The following is a 20,903-nucleotide window of genomic DNA, read 5'->3' on the forward strand; positions in this document are numbered from 1 at the left end:
TTGTTTCCCCAAAACAAAAGAAGTGATCCTTACAACTGCTCTCCTGAAATCATTGCATTCCAGCGTGGAACTTTTGGGGTCTGATGAGGAGGATTTGGGACCTTGGCTCCACGGCGAAACCGTCTGCACGAAGCAAAGCCCTGTTGTGCTCCTGAGTTTTGGGTTGTTTGGGTTTGGTTTTTTTGGTGGTTTGTTTTTTTTTTCCTGTTGGTAGGAAAATATGAGCAGAAGCCATACAGGTGTCTCGAGTCCAGCACTTGCCTGAAAAGTTTAGTTTGTGGCCTCTTTGGAAGTGGAATTCTTCGTGTCCGTGTCGGGTCAGCGTGGTGTGACGCCGTTCCTGTGTGTTTCCCTCTAGCCTGGGTAGTGGACAGTGAGCCTTTTTGAGAGCTGTTTCTTTTTAGAATGTTTTCCTTCATTCCTGGGGTGAAAACTACACACTTAATTATTTCTTTTTTTTTAATTGGTTCTGTTCTCCCTCTGGAGATGAGCTGTGTGGTTTCCTTGCAGAGCTGTGGATGGACACGCAGAGCGTGCAGGCTGGGAAGTCGTGGCACGAAAGCACAACCCCCTGGGGCTCCTGGACCACCCAAACCTGCACCCATGACACCCTTCCTTACAAACTGACCCTCACCCATCAGGTTTGCTGGAATCTCTTGTTGTGAAGCCCCGTGTTTTGTACTGTGGTTTTTATTTAATTTTTTTTAATGGCATCCGAGAGGTTTCTCCAAGCAACTTCACTCTTTGGGAATGGATCTTGGATTCCTGCGTGTCACCTGGAGCTCTTTTCCAGCAGGAAGTTCAGTGGGAATTAATTAAGGTCTATCTAGGGTGATTTTCATTTTTAACCTGCTTGAGTAAATCAGGCATTTTAAAAACTAAAATCACCCCAGGGGGCTTTCCAGCTCCACCTGTGCCTCACTGCCAAGCTCCCCCCTTACACTCATGGTATTCCCAGCACAGGGTTCTTGGGTGTTCTTTGTGGCTCTAAGGGAGTGAGGGTGCCCATGCCCTCCCCCAGCACACACATCCCAACCCAAAAGCTTTCACTCTGCTGTTGCAATGCAGAACAAATCCCATTTATCCATCCTTTACACCCATCCTTCCCCTCTTGAGTAAACCAGAAGAGTTGAACTCGGCTGAGAAGGTGAGACCTGGGGTGTTTGGGTTGGCAGCAGCAGCTGAGGGCACTCAGAGTCCCCAGCTCAGCAGCTCCAAACAGATCCCAGCACAAGGATATGGGGTAGCTGTGGGGATTTTTCCCCAGGATATGGGCTAGCTGTGGGGATTTTTCCCCACTGATCCTATTAGGAGTTGGGGGTTGAGCTTCAGACGTTCACACTGAGGACCAAGTTGATTCAGACCACCCAGAGGCAGAGCACGAGGACAAGACACATCCTGCTGGGTTTTAGGTTCTTCTTTTCTCCGTATCTTCGATGCTTTTTCTCTTTCTCACAGAGAGTTGGAACAGTTTGGTCATTTCCAGGTCTTTGTGGGTGCAAAGTCAGTGGGAGGGGTGGATGTCCTGGGAGAAATGTCCATACCAAAGGTAACAGAGGTGAATTTTGTTCCTGTACCTCCCTGTGTCCACCCAGCCCAGCCAGATGTGAACCAACAGCACAGCAACATCTGCTCCTTCCTCTTTCCTCCATCTTTTCCCCGTTTTGGATTTGGGGGAATCTCAGAGACTCTTTGGGTGCTGCTTGGGAGATGGTATTGGTGCCTTAGAGAGGCCACAGTTTCTTCATTTGTTGTTTTTTTGGGGTTTTTTTTTTTAATTAATGCCAATAAATTGCAGCGTGGCTGATCTCTTGGTGTTGGGTGAGATGGAAAAGGTCCAGACCACCCCTCCTTAGCATCCCCATCACCTTTTTGTTCTTTTTGTTGGCCTTAGCACACGTGGAAGTCCAACCAACCATCAGGAGCAAAGAAAAGAGTCCGTGGGGAGCCTTCTCCTGGGGGGGGGGGTTTATTTTGAGTTGAGCTGTGCAGGAACTGATTGAACGTGGACACCCAGAACTTCATTTTGGGCTTTGTGGGTTTGTTTTCAGCCTGAGGTCTTGGTTGCTGAGATCTCTGGGATCTTTCTGTGCAGACCAGTGACACAGAAGCACAACTCTCCTGGTGTGGCAGTGCTGGTGGGGTTTTTTTCCTGGTTTTTCTCAGCCATAGTGCAGGACATTTCACTGAAAGCTGCTATTCCATTCACCTTCTCCTTACACTTTGTATTTTATTTTTTTTTCCTACTTTTTTTTTTCCTTTTTTTTTTTTTTTTTTTTCCTCTGTTTGTTCTACATGTGGGGTATCCACCATGTGTTAAATATGCAATAAATTGTTTACAGGATGCCCTGGGGAAGGGTAGTCCTTTGTAAAGCTGTACAGACTTTGCAGTTTAAGCACAATGTGCACACGTTAGTTTTATATACAGCAAGAGGTGACTTTTTGCAGAGAGGAAAGGTTCTACTATGTTTATATACAAAGCCAATGGATCCACGTTTGTGCTTCATGTAAAGCTGCTTTATAAGACTGTAAAATAAATCTTTTTTTTTTTTTTTATCTTAAGTGAGGCCTTTTGCCTTATTTCAGGAGGGACCTTCTGCCCCATGGGGGGCTGCAGGGGAGCCCTGGGGAGCAGCAGCTTCCCTTGGAGGGAGGCAGAGGAAGGGTTTATTCTGAATAAGATGGAAAATGCTTTTTTTTCTTGGAGGAGTTGGGTGGTTTGGGCTCAGGTCCAAAGGTGGGAGGCTTTTGGACTTGGGGGTCTTGTAGGTCCTCCCCAAGCTGGATGTTTCTGTGGTTTCTGCTGAGTGCATCTCAACCCTGAGCTCATGGGGTTTGTGGTAAATGATGATTTTTTTTTTCACTTAAAAACTAAAAATACCCCAAGGCAGAGAAGAGGGGAGGTGGCTGAGCTCACCTGGAGCAGAGGACTTGAAAGCCCACGTGGCTGAGGCCATGATGCTCCAGAGGGAGGGATTTTATTCAGGGGGATCCAGGCAGGGATGGGTTTTATTATTCAGGGGGAATGTTGGCAGGTGAGTGACCTCGGGGATCTTTTCCCTCTCTGACAACTCTGATTTTGTGCAAGGAATCCAGTGGTCTCAACTCCTCTTTCCAGCTGAGGATGGGGAAATCCTAGTGGCATTTTCTCCCAGAATCTGGGGCTTGAGGTCACCTCTGCCCCAGGTGCCACTTCCCACCTGGGGGGTGCCTGCCCTGGGCTGCCCCGTTTGATTGGAATTTGGGGTGAAACTGGGGGAAACTGGGTGGCCAGGCAGAGCCTCAGGGCCACCTCCCAGCACCCTGGGGACAAAATAGTCCTTGGTGTTTCTCTGCAGTTGGCTGAAAAGGCAGGAGCTGGAGGTGGTGGCTTTAAACCTGGTGTTCTGGGGGATGAGTCTGGGTCTTTGCTCCTCATTTCTGGGGGGGCAGGAGATGAATTTCCGCCCAGGCCTCAATTCCCCTTGCTGGGACCTGAATAAGCTGCCTCCAGATTTCACTTTTTTCTCCCCAAAACTGTTCTTTTTCTTTTCTTTTCTTCTTTTCCTTTTTCTTTTCTTTCTTTTCCTTTTTCTTTTCCTTTTTTTTTCTTTCTCTTTTTCTTTCTCTTTTTCTCCTTTCTCTTTTTCCTTTTCTTTCTTTTCTCTTCTTTCTTTCCTTTTTCCTTTTTCTTTTCCTTTTCTTTTCCTTTTCTTTTCCTTTTTCTTTCCTTTTCCTTTTCCTTTTCCTTTTCCTTTTCCTTTTCCCTTTCCTTTTCCTTTTCCTTTTCCTTTTCCTTTTCCTTTTCCTTTTCCTTTTCCTTTTCCTTCTCCTTCTCCTTCTCCTTCTCCTTCTCCTTCTCCTTCTCCTTCTCCTCCTTTTCCTTTTCCTTTTCCTTTTCCTTTTCCTTTTCCTTTTCCTTTTCCTTTTCCTTTTCCTTTTCTTTTTCCTTTTCCTTTTCCTTCTCCTTTTCCTTTTCTTTTTCCTTTTCCTTCTCCTTTTCCTTTTCTTTTTCACATCTGGGTGGTGTCTGTGCACATCTGGGGGGGGCTGTGAGCACCTGGGTAGGTCTGTGCATGTCTGGGGGGGGGTCTGTGCACATCTGGGGGGTTCTGCACAATTTGGGGGTGTCTGTGCACATCTGGGGAGGTCTGAGCACATCTGGAGGGTCTGTGCACATCTTGGGGGTGTCTGCACATCTGGGGGGCTGTGAGCACCTGAGGGGGGCTGTGCACATCTGGGGGGGGGGGGGGTCTGTGCACATCTGTGGTGTCCGTGCACATCTGCACGGGGCTGTGTCTCTGCACAGCTGGGAGATGGGGGACACACATGGTGCTCCAGGGCTGGTGGCAGCTGGTGACAGCCAGCGCTGTCCCTGTCCCCAACCCCCCCCGGCACCATTCAGCCCCCAGTTCCCAGCAGATGCTTGATGGGGACAACCCCAAATCCTGCTCTGGGTGCCCCAAAACCTTCTCTGAACTCCCCAAAATCCACCCTGGACACCTCAACATGCACTGGGTGCCCCAAAACCCACCCTGGACACCCCTAACCTGCACCAGGTGCCCCAAACCAACCCTGGACACCCCCAACCTGCACTGGGTGCCCCAAAACCTTCTCTGGTCTCCCCAAAACCCACCCTGGACACCCCTAACCTGCACCAGGTGCCCCAAAACCCACCCTGGACACCCCCAACCTGCACTGGGTGCCCTTTCAGTCGGAGCTCCCCCTCCCCATGTGCCTTTTCCCCTTTTCCCCCTGCTTTTCCCCCAGGAAGAGGAACCTGCAGGAGCTCTGGGCTGGGTTCCAGACCCCAGAGCATCCTCCTGGGGTGGCTGTGGCTGCAGAACCCACCCGTGGGGCAGTCTCAGGAGTCACCGTGGGGCTGGCTCAAGCCCCAGAAATGAGGGATTTTGGCCCCATGAGGTTTTCCAGGCTGCTGGGGCAGAGTCCTGGCCCGGGCTGGGGCTGGTGGCCAAGGTGAGGTCCAAGTCCTTGGGTGTGAAATGTCTCCTCAGGTGCTGGGAGCTGCCAAGCACAAATAAATGGGGGTGGAGAATTAGCTGGGTTTGTGTCCCTGGTGGTGTGAAGACAACCAGGAGATATTTTCATGTTTTTCCATGAGTTTCTTAGCAGACTTTACCCTTCCCAGCTCCTTTGAGTGGCTGCAGATCAGAAACCTGGGCAGGCAAAGGGGTGAGTAGAGGCAATCTGCACCTTGGTCTCTCTGGGCTGGGAGAAAACAGAGCCAGGAGGTGGCTGAAAACCCAGATTTGGTGCTGGAGGTGCAGGACTGACCTCCTGGCCCTGGGGTGACCTCAGTGACAATGACCCCGGGGCTGAGCTGTCCCCTGGCCCACAGCTGGATACAGATGTGTGTGTGCCCAGCCCGGCCATGGACACCCCTGTCCTGTCCCCTCCCTGCTAAGGGAACCCCAATTTTGGGCCGATTTGCTGGCAAAGGGGGAAAGCACTGCAGGAGTTATGGGTGACCCTCATCCAACACCCCCAACTCTCTCCCCCTGGCTCCAGAGCTGTTCCAGGAGCTCCAGAACCTCCTCTGGACTGGCTCCAACAGCTCCGGGTCCTTCTGGGTCTGGGGACCCCCGAGCTGGCCCCAGCTTTACCGCAGGGGGGTCTCCCCAGAGGGGAGCAGAGGGGGGGACAATCCCCTCCCTACCCTGCTGCTCACCCTGCTGGGGATGCAGCCCAGGACAGGGGGGGTTCTGCCAGCTCCTGGTGAGCTCCTCCTCACCCAGCACCCCCAAATCCTTCTCCCTGGGGCTGCTTTCCCCCCGTTCTGTGCCTGTGCTGGGGCAGCCGTGCCGCGGGTCAGGCAGGGGAGGGTTAACGAGTTAAATCTGATGTCAAAAGCTTTTTGCCTTTGTGATGAAAAGGCCGGACAGTGCTGGACATCCACCAGCCCTGCTTTCCAACGCCCTTTATTGCTTCTCCCAGGGCATTATTCCCAGCTCCGGCTCTTCCAGCTCCTGAATAAAACAGGAGCCAAGGCGCAGCCTCCCCGGCAACTCCGGACCTGCCGCTCAGATTCAAAAATTGTGGAAAAAGTTCCCCAGGGCTGCGGGGAAGGGGGAAAAGGCTTCGGAACCGGTGGCTCCTGCCAGGGGGTGGCCGAGGGGACACCGCCCCACCCCGCAGTCCTCCATCCATCCATCCATCCATCCATCCATCCATCCATCCTTACGCCATCCATCCATCTCCATCCCTCCAGGAACGCTGCGAGAACTCCATCCAGTTGGGGATCGCCCGCGGGAGGGGTTGAACTTTGCAGCCTCTTTGGAGAGAAAGTCGAGCAAGTTGTCGGGTGCTTTCTGGTGAGGAGGAGGAGGGCCCCGGGGGGGCTGAAGATGCACCGGGAGGTCCGTGAGTGAGTATTTTTTCCTGCCCTTATTCCGCTTCCTCGCAGGGGCCGGGCTGAAGCGAACCCAGAGCACGATCCAGCCAAGCGTTTGGCCGCAGGGATTTCCGGTTTTATTTTGTTACCCTTTTCCTGTTCCACTCAAAAAAAATAAAGAAGAAACAGCCAGAATTAATTTGCTCCTCATCTGGGAAAGCTGCCGGCGGGGCTTGACCTCTCCGCCTCGTCCCCTTCCTTCCCTCCCATCCTGGGGCCGGGATCATCCCCGCCTGGGTGCCGGCAGGCGGGGAGGCTTTTGGGCAGACTCTGCCTGCCCTTCCTGCCGGGTTCTGGGTTTGGCAGCCCTGTCCCAGCCCACGCGGGACTGCCCACGCCCGGCCATGTGCCTTCTGTTTGTACACAGATGAGTAACGCCGGGGAGAAGGCAGCAGCATCCCACCCCGCGCCGTGAGTACCGCTCCCTCCGAGAGGGGTTTTGGGTTTTTTTTTTTAATCATTTCTTCTCTTCTGGATTCATCTCAGGCGTCTTCCGGACAGCGCTGAGTCTTTGGGGGGGGGTTTAATGAAGTGGTGAAGGTGTTGGGAAAGAGCAGCTTGGGATGGGGCAGGGCCGGGGGGGCCGCGGTGGCTCTGTCTGTCCCAGGGCTCCTGGCTGCGCTGCTTGTTTGGAGGAGTTTGTTTGGTGGGGGTTTTTTCTGTGTAGGATTGATGGAAGATTCCTTTTAGGATGGGGCCGGGGTGCTGAGACGTGTCAGCCCCCCAGGAGGATGGAGGGAGAGATGGAGGGAGGGAGGGATGGAAGCGCTGGGGCTGCCAAAGAGCAGAACCACGTGCTGGAAACGCACTGGTTTTGGAAAGCCTGAAACTCGGGCGCCTGTTTGGGGCTGCCTGCTCGTCCCAGAAGCCGGGCAGATCCCAGCAGCCACCCGCAGCAACAACAACCTCCTACAAAGCCTCTGCTGTTCTGCTGGAAAAGGTCTTGGCACGGCCCGGGCTGCCCGGAGCAGCCCAGCTGCTGGTTTTACAGTTCAACTCCTCTGTCTCCTTGCACTGCTGTGGATGAAAGTCATAAAAAGTTAATAATTAACAGCCTAAAAAAATATTACATTAGTTTTTTTTTTCCCTTTCCATTGTGGGGGGCTGGCAGGGGGAGCCGTGCCGTGGGGCAGCCAAGCTGGGAGCCGAGTCTGGGCACGGGGAAGGTGTTGGGGTGACAGGGGACGTGTCAGGGTGACAAGGGACATGTCAGGGTGACAAGGGACATGTCAGGACTCCTCTCGCTTCCTTTCCCTGGGGGAAGAGGGCACAAAGCCTGGAGCTGCCGAGCCTGACACCCCCGGGACTTCACCGCCGGCCATGGGGGGGGGGAAGGAAGAGGAGGAGGAAGAGGATGATGAGGAGGAGGAGGAGGTGTGTTTGTTTGCAGCCGGTGTCTGTGAGCTGCTGAGGAGCTGGGGGCTGCCGTGTGTCCCGTCCCGTCCCGTCCCCCCCCCGCTGCTCCCGGGTGGAAAAACTCCGCCGGAGGAGGAGGAGGCAGCTCCGGAGCTCAGGGTGTGCCCGGCCCCCGCAGCTCCGCTGACTCATTTTGCTCTTAAAAATACCAGTTCTGTGTCAAGCCCGGACCTGGGTGCTCCCAACCATCCCCCAACCCCGCTCCCGGATCCCCCCGGACGGCTCTGCCCGACCCGGGAGCTCTGCCCGACCCGGCGGCTCTGCCCGCCCCTGGGGGTCCCGACCCAACCCGACCCGAGGGTCCCATCCCCTGTCTCTGGGAAGAGCCTGAGCGGCCTGGCCCGGAGCAGGAAGGGGATTTGGGGTTTGTCCCTTGTCACCCTCATTTGTGTTTGGATCGGATGGGGGGGGTGGGGTGGTTGCTGAGCACCGCGGGTGGGGATGCAAATACCCAAGGGCAGCGCCTGCTCCTGCCTTCACCTTCACCCCCTGCCCTCCCCCCTGCCCTCCAGCAGGGTCCTGAGGCTCTGGAGACCCCCCCACACCCATCACCACCATCACCACCACCTCCAGTTCCTCTTCCCCCCCCGCAGGAGCTGGGGAGCAGCGGGAGGATCACTGCACACCCCCAGCACAGCAGCAACACCCCCTCTCCCCCCGGAAAAAAAAAAACCCAAACCAAAACAACACAACGGAACAAAACGTCCCGATTGAGGTGTAATCGTTAACTTAAGGCATTTTCCGATTTTATTTCGCGTGGGGTTTATTGCTCTCCTGCCTCGTTAATTTTTTTCCCTCCTCGGAACCGCCTCCCGGCCACTTCCCTCTGCCCGGCCCGCCCGGCCCGGCCCGGCTTGGTTTGCACCAGAGCTGCTGGGACAAGGGAAGGTGAAGGGTAAGGGCAGGGAGAGCTGAGGGGATGGTTTGGGGCCGGGAAATCCCAGGGATGCTCCCAGGGATGGTGGGGACAGCCCAAGGAGCAGCTCCTGGGAGGTTGATGCCCCCATCCCAGCCTCCAGCACCTTTCCACCCGGTGTTCCCCAGCCCAGGAAGGTCCTTGCAGGAGGACACAGAGGTGATAATGTTGTTCTCACCTTTATTTCCCAGGCTGGAGGGGGAGGTGGAGGCAGGAGAGGAGAAGCTGAAGCCACCGGTGGGTAAGGGATGGAGCTGTGGGGGCTGGAGGGGCTGCACTGTGGGGTGGGCAGGGGGGCAGCAGCCCAGGTGGCCCCCTCAGGGCTGTCTCTTTGACCTTCAGGTGCTCCAGGGCTGTGGGTGCTGTTTCCCCATCACCCCGGCTCTGCTGGGGAGATGAGAGGTTAAATCCCTCTGGGTGGTGGGCTCGGGGCTGTGCTCCCCCTGCCCCTTTGGTGAATGGGATGGATGTCACCTCCCCGGGTCACAGGGACCCCACAGGAAGCATTTGGGCCGTGTGGGTGTGTGGGACCCCCCATGGGGACACTGTGCCACGTCCCCACCAATCCTTGTGTCCCCCAGGCCACCTGCCCTGAACCTGGAGAGCTTTGCTTTGCCTGTCCCCATCCCATCGTGTGGGGTGAGATGCAGCCAGGAGGGGCGTGAGCCAAAATCCCCCATCCCTTGGAGGAGAGCATCCAGCTGGAGCCCTGCCCCACACCATGCTGAGCCTCAAGCTACCCCGGCTGCTCAGCATCCACCAAGTGCCTAAGGTCAGAGAGGAGATTTCCTTCCTATGCCTGGGGTTTGGGGGGGTGACAAGGTGGGGGCAGCATGCTGGGCTGGACATCCACCCCTCAGGGCAGTGATCAACCCCTCCCCAGGACCCTGCCCATGGGGGGACCCCTGTCCATGGGGGGACCCCTGTCCATGGGGGGACACAGCTCTGTCCTCACACTGGGGTCCTGGGTTGTGGGCACTCTCCTTTGGGCAACCTTCTCCTCCCTTCTCCTCTCTTCTCCTCCCTTGTCTGCCCTTTTCTTCTCTTCCCTTCTCTTCCCTTCTCTTCCCTTCTCTTCCCTTCTCTTCCCTTCTCTTCCCTTCTCTTCCCTTCTCTTCCCCTCTCTTCCCCTCTCCTCCCTTCTCCTCCCTTCTCCTCCCCTCTCCTCCCTTCTCCTCCCTTCTCCTCTCTTCTCCTCCCTTCTCCTCCCTTCTCTTCCCTTCCCTTCCCATCTCCTCCCATCTCCTCCCTTCTCCCTTCTCTTCTATTTCCTTCTCATTCCTTCTCATTCCTTCTCTTCCCTTCTTTCCTTCTTCCCTTCTTCCCTTCTTTTCTTTCCTTCTCCTTCTCTTCTCCTCCCTTCTCTTTTCCTCCCTTCTCCCTTCTCCTTTCTCCCTTCCCTTCCCTTCCCTTCCCTTCCCTTCCCTTTTCCTCCCTTCTCCCTTCTCCCTTCTCCCTTCTCCCTTCTCCCTTCTCCCTTCTCCCTTCCCTTCCCTTCCCTTCCCTTCCCTTCCCTTCCCTTCCCTTCCCTTCCCTTCCCTCTCTCCAGCTCAGCCCCCTCCTGTCCCTTCCCTCCCAGGGGTACCAGGAGCAGGGGATCCTTTTTGGGTACCGTCCCCCCAGGAGCTCTGCTGCCGATTGCCTCCTCAGTGTCTTCCAGATGACAAATGAGACCCTAAATATCTGGACCCATTTCCTGCCTGCCTGGTAGGTGCCACGTCCGGGGCCTCCAGCAGGGTGTGAGGAGGGGGCAGGGACAAGGGGACCCCCGGGGGTTTCTCTGTTCAGGAGGGGTCAAACTTTGGGGCACTGCTGGGGTCCCCATCCCTGGAGGTGCTGGGAATCTGAGGGACCTGGGGAGGAGCTGGGTTGGTGCTGGGACTCGGTGACCTCAGAGCTCCTTCCCAACCTTCCTGACCCTAAGGGGGGATCCTCACCTTCCTCCCCACACCCAGGTACTTCGTGTGGACCCTGGTGGGGAGGCTGCAGGGGCCGGGGGGCCGAGAGGACCCCCACTCCTGGCCCCTCCTCGCCTACCTGCTGACCTGCTGCATCTACCCCCTGGCCTCCAGCTGTGCCCACACCTTCAGCACCATGTCCACCCGGGCCAGGCACATCTGCTACTTCTGGGACTATGCAGCCCTCAGCATGTACAGCTTGGGTGAGCAGGGAGGGCTGGGGGGCATTGCCCCAGGAGGGGAGAGGAGAGGGAGCCCAGGGTGCCCCCAGGGATGGAACTCAGAGGGCTCAGACCCATCATGGGACAAGCAGGAATGGGAACTGCCTGAGTATAGTTTCTCCTAATGCTTGGGGGTGATGTGAAGCATCTGACACCACCCCAACTGGTAATTTTGGGGGGTGGGTTTTGTACCCAGGGATGGAGCTGAGCCCTGGCTGCTCAGAGAGCTCAGACCCATCATGGGACAAGCAGGAATGGGAACTGCTTGGGTGTAGTTTCTCCTAATGCTTGGGGATGTGAAGCATCTTTGACACCACCTCAGTGGGTAATTTTGGGGGGTGGGTTTTGTACCAGGGTGCCCCCAGGGATGGAGCTCAGAGGGCTCAGACCCATCCTGGGACAAGCAGGAATGGGAGCTGCCTGGGTGTAGTTTCTCCCAATGCTTGGGGGGGATGTGAAGCATCTTTGACACCACCCCAATTGGTAATTTTGGGGGGTGGGTTTTGTAGCAGGGCAGCCCTGGGAGGGGGGTTTGAACCCAGAACAAGAGAAAACCCAAACTCCCTGAAGACCAAAGGTGTCAGTGCTGCTGGGGGCACTTGGGGGTCTTCCCGTGGTGCTCCCAGCTCCTCAGGGTCAGCTTGGCAGGGGTGGTGATGGAGGTGTCCCCAGGAGCTCTGCAGGGTCCCAGGAGGATACAGGGGGTCCCAGGGGGACACAGGGGGTCCCGAGGGTCCCGTCACTCAGCAGGCACCTCCTGTGTCCCCAGGCTCAGCACTGGCATACTCAGCTTACATCTTCCCAGCAGAATGGGTGGGCAGCACCTTCCACCACCTCTACGTCCCCGTGGCCGTGCTGAACACCGGGCTCAGCACCAGCCTCTCCTGCTACTCCAGGTAAGCTGCTGCTTCGCCTTGCTAACGAGCATCCTGGTTAATTAATGTCACTAATGAGAGCTGTCAGTTCCAGGCCTTTCTCTAAAGCTGAGCCTTAAGCTCAGGAAAGGGGGGAAGGAGGAGGATGGGGGGCTTGGGCAAGGTGCCACGTGTGGAGCTGGGGAGAGTTTGGTGATGGAAAAAAAAACTGCAGAACAATTGAAGCAGCTTTAGTTTATTAATTTTATTTTTTGTTTTGCAAGCTCCAAAGGTGGTTTTGTGTCCTTTTTCTCACTTCAGCTGCCAATAAAAGGGCTGCTCCTGGTGCCTAAAGCTGTGTCTGAGCTGTGGGCTGTGCTGGTGGCAGAGGAGGGAGCTGGGCACCCATTGCCTCACTGCTGAGGCACGAGCAGGGTTGGGTGCTGGGGGATTTTTGTTCTTCAATGGCATGAGGCAATTTGTTTGGAATGACTCAAAGGGCTGGAGCACTCAGCTGGTTCCCCGTGGGATGGATGGGATGGGATGGGATGTGCCACCTCCCTGGGCTTTGTCCTGGAGATCCCACCCTGCAGAGCAAGGCTTGGGGGGGCCTCCTGCAGTGCTCTGCAGTTTGGTTTGGGGAATGGGCACCTCCCCCCCTTTTCCCCTCTGGTTTGGCATCAGGATTCCCTCCGCTTTGGGGTGGCTTTGTCTTTTGGGGTGTCCTGGGCACACGGTTGCCTGTTGCAGCATCAGGTAACCCAGGTAACCCCAGGGTTTGGGGTTTTTTCCCCCCCCAAACCCCTCCCAACATGGGGCTGTGTTTCCATGCTCCTGTGTGTCCCTGTTCCCACCTCCTGTCACCCTCAGGAGGGAGGAATCCCAGTGCCAGGTCCCTGGAGAGGGGGGGCTGGGATGCAGCAGAGCATCTCTGGGTGTTCTGGAGAGGGTGAGCACCAAGCTCTCCACATTCCATAGGGAAATCTGCCCCATTGCAGAGCCTGCTGAGGACAGGAGGATTTACTCACCTTTTACTCACTGGAGCAGAGGAATGTGGGAGGTTTGGGCCTTTTTTATGGTATTACTGAGCAGCAGGGGAGGATCAGGGATCTCTCTTGGGTGGCTGATGCCAGCTGGGGCACTTGGTGTTTTCCCACTTCTGTTCCTCAGTTCTTTCTCTCTCCTTTTGTCTCTTTCCCCCACCTCTTATTTTGGGTTTGTCTCACTTGCCTCATTAGATGGGCTTAGCAAGGGATGCAAGGGATGAAAGGGATGCTAAGGATACCACTCACCACCTGCTAATCCCAGTTCTTTCCATCTGAGGGGACCACTTGGGAACCATCATGAGCTTGAGTTCCAGATTAATTTGGATTGCTTAAAGAAACCCCAAAAACAACAACAAAAAAAGAGAGAATTTCTTGCCCTGCAGATGCCATTGCCAGGATCTCTGTGGCAGAGCTGTCAGTGCAGTTTGTGGGGAAAGTGGAGTTCTTGGAGTAGGAAATCCATCAGTGGAGGCTCAAGAGTCCTCTGGTGCCCTGGTTTGTGTCCTGGGACACTCTGAGACCCCCAGGAGGCCACCAGTGCCCCTGCCAGCCCCTGTCCTCCTGCTGGGGCTGCTCCTTGGGGTCACAGCAGGAAAATCCCTCTGGGGTGGAGGGGTTGGGTGGGAGCAGATTCCCCATGGAACTGTGCAGTGGGTGGAGATGCTCCCCTGGGCTGGGCTGAGGGGGTCCCCTGGCTGCTGGTGGCACTCTGGGGACAGGCTGAGAAAATTGGGGGTGTTCAGCCTGGGGAAGAGACCTTGGAGCAATGGGGAGAGCTCAGAGCAGCTCCCAGTGCCTGAAGGGGCTGCAGGAAAGCTGGGGAGGGACTTGGGCCTGGAGGGATGGGATGAGGGGGAAGGGTTTGCAGCTGGGAGAGGGGAGATGGAGAGGAGATTTTGGGGAGAAATTCTGTGGGGTGAGGGTGCTGAGCCCCAGGGTGCCCCCAGAAGCTGTGGCTGCCCCATCCCTGGCAGTGTCCAAGGTTGGATGGGGCTTGGAGCACCCTGGAGGGGTGGGAGGGGTCCCTGAGCATGGCAGGGGGGGAATGGGGGGGATTTAAGGTCCTTCCTCATCATCCCCCTGGAGCAGGTGAGGGAGGTGACCCCAAGAGGGGCTCTGGGTGGATGGATGGATGCTCCATCCCTTGATGGGATGTGGGGGGATGGCTTGGAACTGGAAAAGAGGAGCTGGGAGGGAGAAATTCAGTGCTGAGCCCCAGGGTGCCCCCAGAAGCTGTGGCTGCCCCATCCCTGGCAGTGCCCAAGGTTGGATGGGGCTTGGAGCACCCTGGGATAGTTGGAGGTTTCCTGCTTGGAACCAGATGACCTTTATGGTCCTTTCCATCCCACCCCAGGCTGGAATTCTGTGATTCCAAGGGCTGGAGTCACTTGAGGAGAGGTTCAGATGAGGAAAGGGCTCCTGACCCCACTGAACTTCCACCCCATGGCCTCACCCACACCCCGTGGGCTGGGACAGGAGCGTGGGGGACAGGAGGGTTCAGCAGTGGGGTGAAGGCACCTGCAGAAAGGCATTTGCTGAGCTGCTGCCCCAGATTTCATCACCTGCTGAGGAAGTGTTCCCAATCCTCATGGCTGCTCCGTGAGTCACCAGCGAGAGGGTTGGGTTGGGCTGTTTTGTGTTGGGTTTTGTTTTTGCCTGTTTGTTTTTTGCATCCTGTCCTCTAAGAAATCAGGAGCTGCCAAGCAGGGCAAGACGTGTGGATGGCCTGGAAGGAGTGAGTTTATCCTTTAGGTGACACTGGGGGTGTCCCACTGAGCACCCACACAGAAGGGTTTGGTCAGAGTGGGGGATTTGGCATCTCCATCCCCAGGGGAGCTGAAAAACCTGGGGGGGGTTTCACCTGGGGGACAAGAGGAGGGCTGAGCTCTGCTGTGTCCCCAGGGTTGCTGTGCACCCAGGCTGTGATGTTTTGGCACCAGAGGGACAGAGGTTGGGTGGGGAGGAGGAGGAGGAGGATGGGGTGAGCACAGCAGTGGGTGAACAGGGAAAGAGAAGAGCAGCAGGCAGGGGAAGCCAGGGGAGGAAAAAATCCAGCAGGAATCATGGCCAAAGGCAGGAGGAAAGAGAGCAGGAGGAAAGAGAGCAGGAGGCATCCTCAGCATCATCATGGCAAGCCAGAAGCCATGGTGGAAGGAGGAGTGAGACAAAAGCCCTTCTGGAGTTGAGCAGGAGTGGAATTTTTGGGGTTTCAACCTCTGTTTGGGGTCAGTGCCCCAGGGCTGGGGTGGTGGTGTTGCCATGGGCAGGGTGGGATGGGCAGCAGGTCCTGCTGGGCTCCTCTGGGCTCCTCCAACCCCAGGATCCCTTCCAGCTGGGGTCCCTTGGGGCAGGAGCAGGCTGAGGGCTCAGCTCCAGGTTTTTTGGGGGACAGGAGCACTCAGTTATTTTGGGATTCCAGCAGTGCCATTCCCTGAGGAACAAAATGCAGAGTTTGATGCCTTGTCTTGAGCTCTGTTCTCCTCATCACCCATGCCATAGTTGTCACCAGCAGGCTGGGGATGCCACTGACTGGTTTAATTTAATTTAATTTGAATGAATTAATTTGAATTTAGTTCTTTATTCCCTGCTTTCAGAGCCTCTCCCCAGGCAGTCCCTGCAATGCCCATCACAGAGCCTGGCCGGGGAGGATGCTGCAGCATCCCAGGCAGGAGCTGCCACGCAGCTTCCTTCCCAACCAGGGACAATCCCAGGTTCCCAGCTCCAGGCAGATGCCTTTTCCTGGGCTGCCCTGCTCAGAGGGTGGAAAACAGAGGGGGAAAAGAGAGTTAAAACCCCCTGGAGGAGCTGCAGCTGATTGCAGAGCAGCTGTGTCCTGGCTGCTGGGGGGTGAGGGTTAAAGAAATAATGGGGTAAAAAAGGTTGGGGTTACCAGGATGGGGTGAAAAAGGTTTTTACACAGCTGCACCTGCAAGAGCTGAAGCTTTTAATAGGGAGGTGGCTCCTAAACCTTTCCTTTGGGAAGGGAAGGCTGAGCCAGGGAAGGTTCAGTGTTCTCAGCTGAGGGTGGTCATGGCTTGAATCCCAGAAGCTGTGCTGGATTCCCCACCTTCCCTGGGGAAATGCCTCTGAGAGCTGGCAGGAGACTCCAGCCTTCCCTACACCTCCTCTGCCCCCCAGATCCGTGACCACCCCCTCTCTTTGCCCCCAGGTTCCTGGAGGTGGAGCAGCCCCTGTTCAGCAAGGCTTCCCGCACCCTGGCCTTCGCCTACCCCTACCTCTTCGACAGCATCCCCCTCTTCTACAGGGTATGGGGCTGCTGCAGCCTGAAAATCCTTAGGAAAACACCTCAGCCTTTGGGTTTTTCTTTAATTTTATTTTATTTTTAATTGTAAAAGAAACCAAACCCCGGCAGGATTGGGTTATTCATTCCTGCCCCTCTCCCTGAGCTGATTCCTCCCCCTATCCCAAGGGCTCCCCTCAAACTTGGCCCCTGCTGGAGATTTTGCTGCCTTGGAAAGCTGCAAGATTCCCAGGTCCTAAACTTGGAGCTGGGTGGGAATCATTTGGCTGCAGGGAGCTCTGAGGACAGGAGGTACAGAGCAGAGGGGTTGGAGGTGACAGCTCTGGGTCCTGCACCCTGGGGTTGGGTGGTGGCAGCTGGGGGGGCTTGGAAATATTGTTCTGTTCTCTTTTGGGATTTTCTGTTTCTTTATTTTGGTTTTGTTGTTTGTGTTCTTTTACTTTGTTTTGTTTTGCTTTGTTTTATTTTGTTCTGCTTTGTTTTATTTGGTTCTGTTTTGTTTTGTCTTGTTCTGCTTCATTTCATTTTGCTTTATTTTGCCTTTATTTGGTTTTTCTCTCCCTCTGGCGCTGCTGCAGTTCTACAGGTGTGCAGCAGAGAGCTGCACGGATGCTGCCATCCTGCTCCACTACAAACACACCCTCTGTGCCTTCCTCACCTGCTTCATCTTCGCCAGCCACCTGCCAGAGAGACTGGCACCAGGACACTTCGATTACATTGGTGAGTGGCCCCCCCTCAGCCCCCCTCAGCAGCAAGGCCTTGGAGCACATTCCCTGATGGGAATTCCACCTGGGCTTTCATGGATGAGATGCACAAGTCACAGAATCACAGCTCCCCACACTGGGTTTGGCTTGGAGGGACCCTAAATCCCCCCCCCAGTGCCCCCCCTGCCATGCTCAGGGACCCCTCCCACCCCCCCAGGGTGCTCCAAGCCCCATCCAACCTTGGACACTGCCAGGGATGGGGCAGCCACAGCTTCTGGGGGCACCCTGGGGCTCAGCACTGAATTTCTCCCTCCCAGCTCCTCTTTTCCAGTTCCAAGCCATCCCCCCACATCCCATCAAGGGATGGAGCATCCATCCATCCACCCAGAGCCCCTCTTGGGGTCACCTCCCTCACCTGCTCCAGGGGGATGACAAGGAAGGACCTTAAATCCCCCCCATTCCCCCCTGCCATGCTCAGGACCCCTCCCTCTGAGGTCAGGAAATCCAGGGACTGCTCCAGCTTGGAGCTGCTCCAAAGCATCCCAAGCCTTGCAGGACATGAGGAGCTGAGGAAATGTCCTTGTCCAGGCAGAGCAGGGAGTGTTGGGGCTTGGAGAATCCCACAACCCCAGCCTGGGCTGGGTTGGGTTGGAGGGACCCTAAATCCCCCCCATTCCCCCCCTGCTATGGGCAGGGACCCCTCCCACCCCCCAGGGTGCTCCAAGCCCCATCCAACCTTGGATCCAACCTTCTGGGGGCACCCTGGGGCTCAGCACCCTCACCCCACAGAATTTCTCCCCAAAATCTCCTCTCCATCTCCCCTCTCCCAGCTGCAAACCCTTCCCCCTCATCCCATCCCTCCAGACCCTTGTCCCCAGTCCCTCCCCAGCTTTCCTGCAGCCCCTTCAGGCACTGGGAGCTGCTCTGAGCTCTCCCCATTGCAGTTTTCTCCCAGCCTGGCTCCAGAGCTGCTCCATCCCTCAGATCAGTCCTGCCTGTGTACAGCAGGAACATCTCCTCTTCCAAAACGTTTCACAGAGGGTTTCATGACCCCAAAGCTCTCATTTTTCCTGCAAAAACTCTGCCAGCCATGTCTGGGAGCCCATCCTGGTCCCCTCAGGGCTTTCCCAGCCCCCATGTGCAGGAGCAGAGTCCTGGGCACACCACGTGCCCTGACACTTGGGAAGGAAAAGCTCCATGGTCTGCAGACAGTAAACAGAAAAAGCCACAGAAATCAGGAGGATAAATAGCAGTAGGATAAATGTTTAAAAATGGGATGCCTGGAGGGGGGTTGTGGGGCCCTCCTGGTGAATGAAGAAAAAGGAATTTCAGAGAATCAGGGAATGTTAGGGTGGGAGGGACCCCCAGGATCCTCTGCTCCAACCCTGCCCATGGTGATGGGAGATGTCCCAAAGTGGGGGAATCCCCCCCTTCCCCTGGGAGACCATCCCAACCTCAGGGGGAAGAACTTTCCTCTTGTGTCCAACTGGAACCTCCCCAGGAGCACCTTGTGCCCCTTGTCCATGGGATTCCTGGGAAACAGGGAGTCTCCCTCTGCTCTGTATCCCTGCTGGATCATCACCAACATTGCCCCAGCCCCTGGCACCCATCCAGCTGAGATTCCAAACTTCCCAAAGTGGGGGAATCCCCCCCTTTCCCTGGGAGACCATCCCAATCTCAGGAGGAAGAATCTTCCTCTTGTGTCCAACTGGGATCTCCCCAGGAGCACCTTGTGCCCCTTGTCCATGGGATTCCTGGGAAACAGGGAGTCTCCCTCTGCTCTGTAGCCCCCTTTAAGCTCTGGGACATCACACCCAGCTCTGTCCTGAGCCTCCTCTCCTCCTGGCTGCACAGAGTCCCCTGGTGAGTGCTTGTGGCTTTGTTGCAGGGCACAGCCACCAGGTTTTCCACGTCTGTGGGATCCTTGGCACCCACTTCCAGATGGAAGCCATCATGATGGACATGGCCCAAGGCCAGCACCAGCTCCTGCTTCCCACCTCCTTCCAGACTCTGGGATCCATGGGCACCTCCTTGGCCATCAGCCTGGTGGTCATTGGGCTCTGCTCCTCCTCCCTGCCCTTCATCCCAGAGCCTCCTCAGAGGGAAAAACCCCACTGAGGCTTTGAGGGGAGGTGGATCCCAAGCAATCCCTGTGTGGTGGGGATGAGGAAGGAAGGAAGGGGCTGATCCCCCCCCTTGCCCTGGCTGAGAAAACGTTTGGTGAGTGCTTTCTGGAGAGCAGAAGAAAATTGCACTGGGGTTTTTTTTGTACATAGAGCTTTAAGAGCTGGGAAGAGGTTATGAAATGCTTCTAATCAACTTGCTGCTTCAGCCTGAGAAATGTTTAAAAAAGAAAAAAAATAACCTTAACTTGTGGAGAGGGATTGGCATTCCTCAAGGAATTGGCATTCATCAGGTCTGCCTTAGGGAGGGGAGTTGGGGGGCAAGGCTGGGCACTTGGTGACACAGTGTCCCTGTCACCAGGTCAGAGCCCTAGCCAGGACTCACTCCTTGGGGAAGCCTCTCCCAAGGTTTTTCACCTTGCCAGTGGCATTATTTTGGTGAAGAATCCCTCAGATAACTGTGTCACACAGCCTTATGCTGAACCCAAGTGCCTGCTGGGTGTGTGTGGGACTGAAGGACCAGAGTTGCCTATTTTTTAAATTAATCTGGTTTTTGTTTTGTTTTTTTTTTTAACCATGACCTGGGGAGAGTTGTTCTAGAAGAACCCTCCATAAATAGCTTGGGTTTGGGTCCAGTTCCAGTGCTGAGGAGTCAATTCCTCTGGGAGAGCTGAGCTCCCCCAGTGTGGCTGTGCAGAGCATGGGGGGCACTGTCCCCCTTTTCCTGTCCCCCCTTTCCTGTCCCCTCCTCCCAGCCAGGCTCCTCTCTGCCCTCAGCTGTGGCACCAAACAGAAATGGAGGAAAAACCCCTGTCCCAGGGGTGGCTGTGGCACTGCACCCTCCTGGAGGTGTTCCTGGAGGACACCAGGGGACATTTTCTGGTCCTTCTCCCAGAGTTTGGGGTTTTTTTCTTTTTTTTCTTGGTGTCTGGGGAGGATGAGCCCTCAGTGTGGAGCTGGGGGTGTGGGTGATGACAGGCAGGGCAGCTCAGCTGGGCACCCAGGGTATCAACCCCTGGAATTGGAAAGCAATTCCAGAGCTGAGTCTCTGCTCACCTCATGCCCAGGCTGTTGCTCCTTCCTCTCCTTTGTTGCCTCCTCTGGATTTTCCAAGGAGAGGTGGAAAACTCTGGAGATCCCAGGCTGGTCCAGGGGAAGGGCAGAGCTCCATCCAGGTTGTCCTGTTGGACACAAAGAGGAGGCAGAAGGTGGAGGAGCAAAAGATTCCTGCTGGGGAATCTTCTCAAGCTCCTTGATAATCAGAGAGGGGTATAATTTGTTTTGTGTCTAATTACCTCTGTCAGGGTCTAACTGATGCACTTTGGAGTGGCAGCACAAGGGCTCCTTAAAGATAATTCTGGGACAAGAAAGTCTTTTTGAAATAAATAAATAAAAAAAAGCTTTCTGTTGAAAGCTGACCAAGATTTATATTAATATTTATTAACACAATTGTTTATTCAACTGCTTCATTCCATGGAAAGAGGAAAACGAGAGGAACTCTGGCACTGATACCTCTTCACCTGATTTCTCCAGTTCCACAAAAATGCCAGCTATGAAAGCTGAGCTCTGCAGAGATAATTGCTGATAATTGCAAACCCTATTTACCTGCTGTGCTCCTGGGACTGGAAAGGAATCTGGCTCTGCCTGCTCTCAGAGGCTGCAAAACTTCCATCCATCACTGCACGTTTCTGCTTCCCTCTTTAACTCCTGAGCCTGGGGAACCCTCTCATCCTCCTGGGGTGAAATTATTTGGAGGAAAACTACATAAAACCCCTCCTATAGTGTATGGTTACACTGCCATCATCCCTCTGGATCCTCCAGCCTTTTGTCTGGAAGGTGCTTTCCACACTGGACAAGTGAATGTTGGAGGTGGGAGCAGCACAGCTCAGCCAGATCCCTTCTCCAGCAGGAGAAAGAAAAGCCTTCAGAGCTCTGCTCCACCTACTGAGTCTTATTTGTGTACAGAAATAAAGCAAGCACTGTGTCAGATTGCTAGGAGTAAATAACAGGCT

General features: G+C 55.4%; 1 protein-coding gene across 5 annotated transcripts; it reads left to right on the plus strand.

Moving 5' to 3' along the window:
- Positions 1-6,683: 6,683 nt before the first annotated feature.
- Positions 6,684-20,702, plus strand: PAQR5 (progestin and adipoQ receptor family member 5). Of its 5 annotated transcripts, XR_003987990.1 has the most exons (10): positions 6,688-6,802; positions 8,915-8,960; positions 9,305-9,495; positions 10,303-10,430; positions 10,679-10,884; positions 11,672-11,798; positions 15,972-16,068; positions 16,643-16,784; positions 18,657-18,988; positions 20,425-20,702. XR_003987990.1 is itself a non-coding variant. In XM_030457305.1 (9 exons), the coding sequence occupies exons 3-9, from the start codon at positions 9,445-9,447 to the stop codon at positions 18,884-18,886; spliced, it is 942 nt and encodes a 313-aa protein (XP_030313165.1). In that variant the 5' UTR covers positions 6,684-6,802; positions 8,915-8,960; positions 9,305-9,444; the 3' UTR covers positions 18,887-20,356. The 5 variants fall into 5 exon arrangements, 4 of the variants coding, with proteins under 4 accessions (XP_030313165.1, XP_030313166.1, XP_030313163.1 ...); XM_030457305.1 differs by lacking the exon at positions 20,425-20,702 and having other exon boundaries at positions 6,684-6,802; positions 11,711-11,798; positions 18,657-20,356; XM_030457306.1 differs by lacking the exon at positions 18,657-18,988 and having other exon boundaries at positions 20,373-20,702.
- Positions 20,703-20,903: the final 201 nt, after the last annotated feature.

This window comes from Calypte anna, chromosome 10 (genome assembly GCF_003957555.1).
Source record: "Calypte anna isolate BGI_N300 chromosome 10, bCalAnn1_v1.p, whole genome shotgun sequence".
NCBI lineage: Eukaryota > Metazoa > Chordata > Aves > Apodiformes > Trochilidae > Calypte > Calypte anna.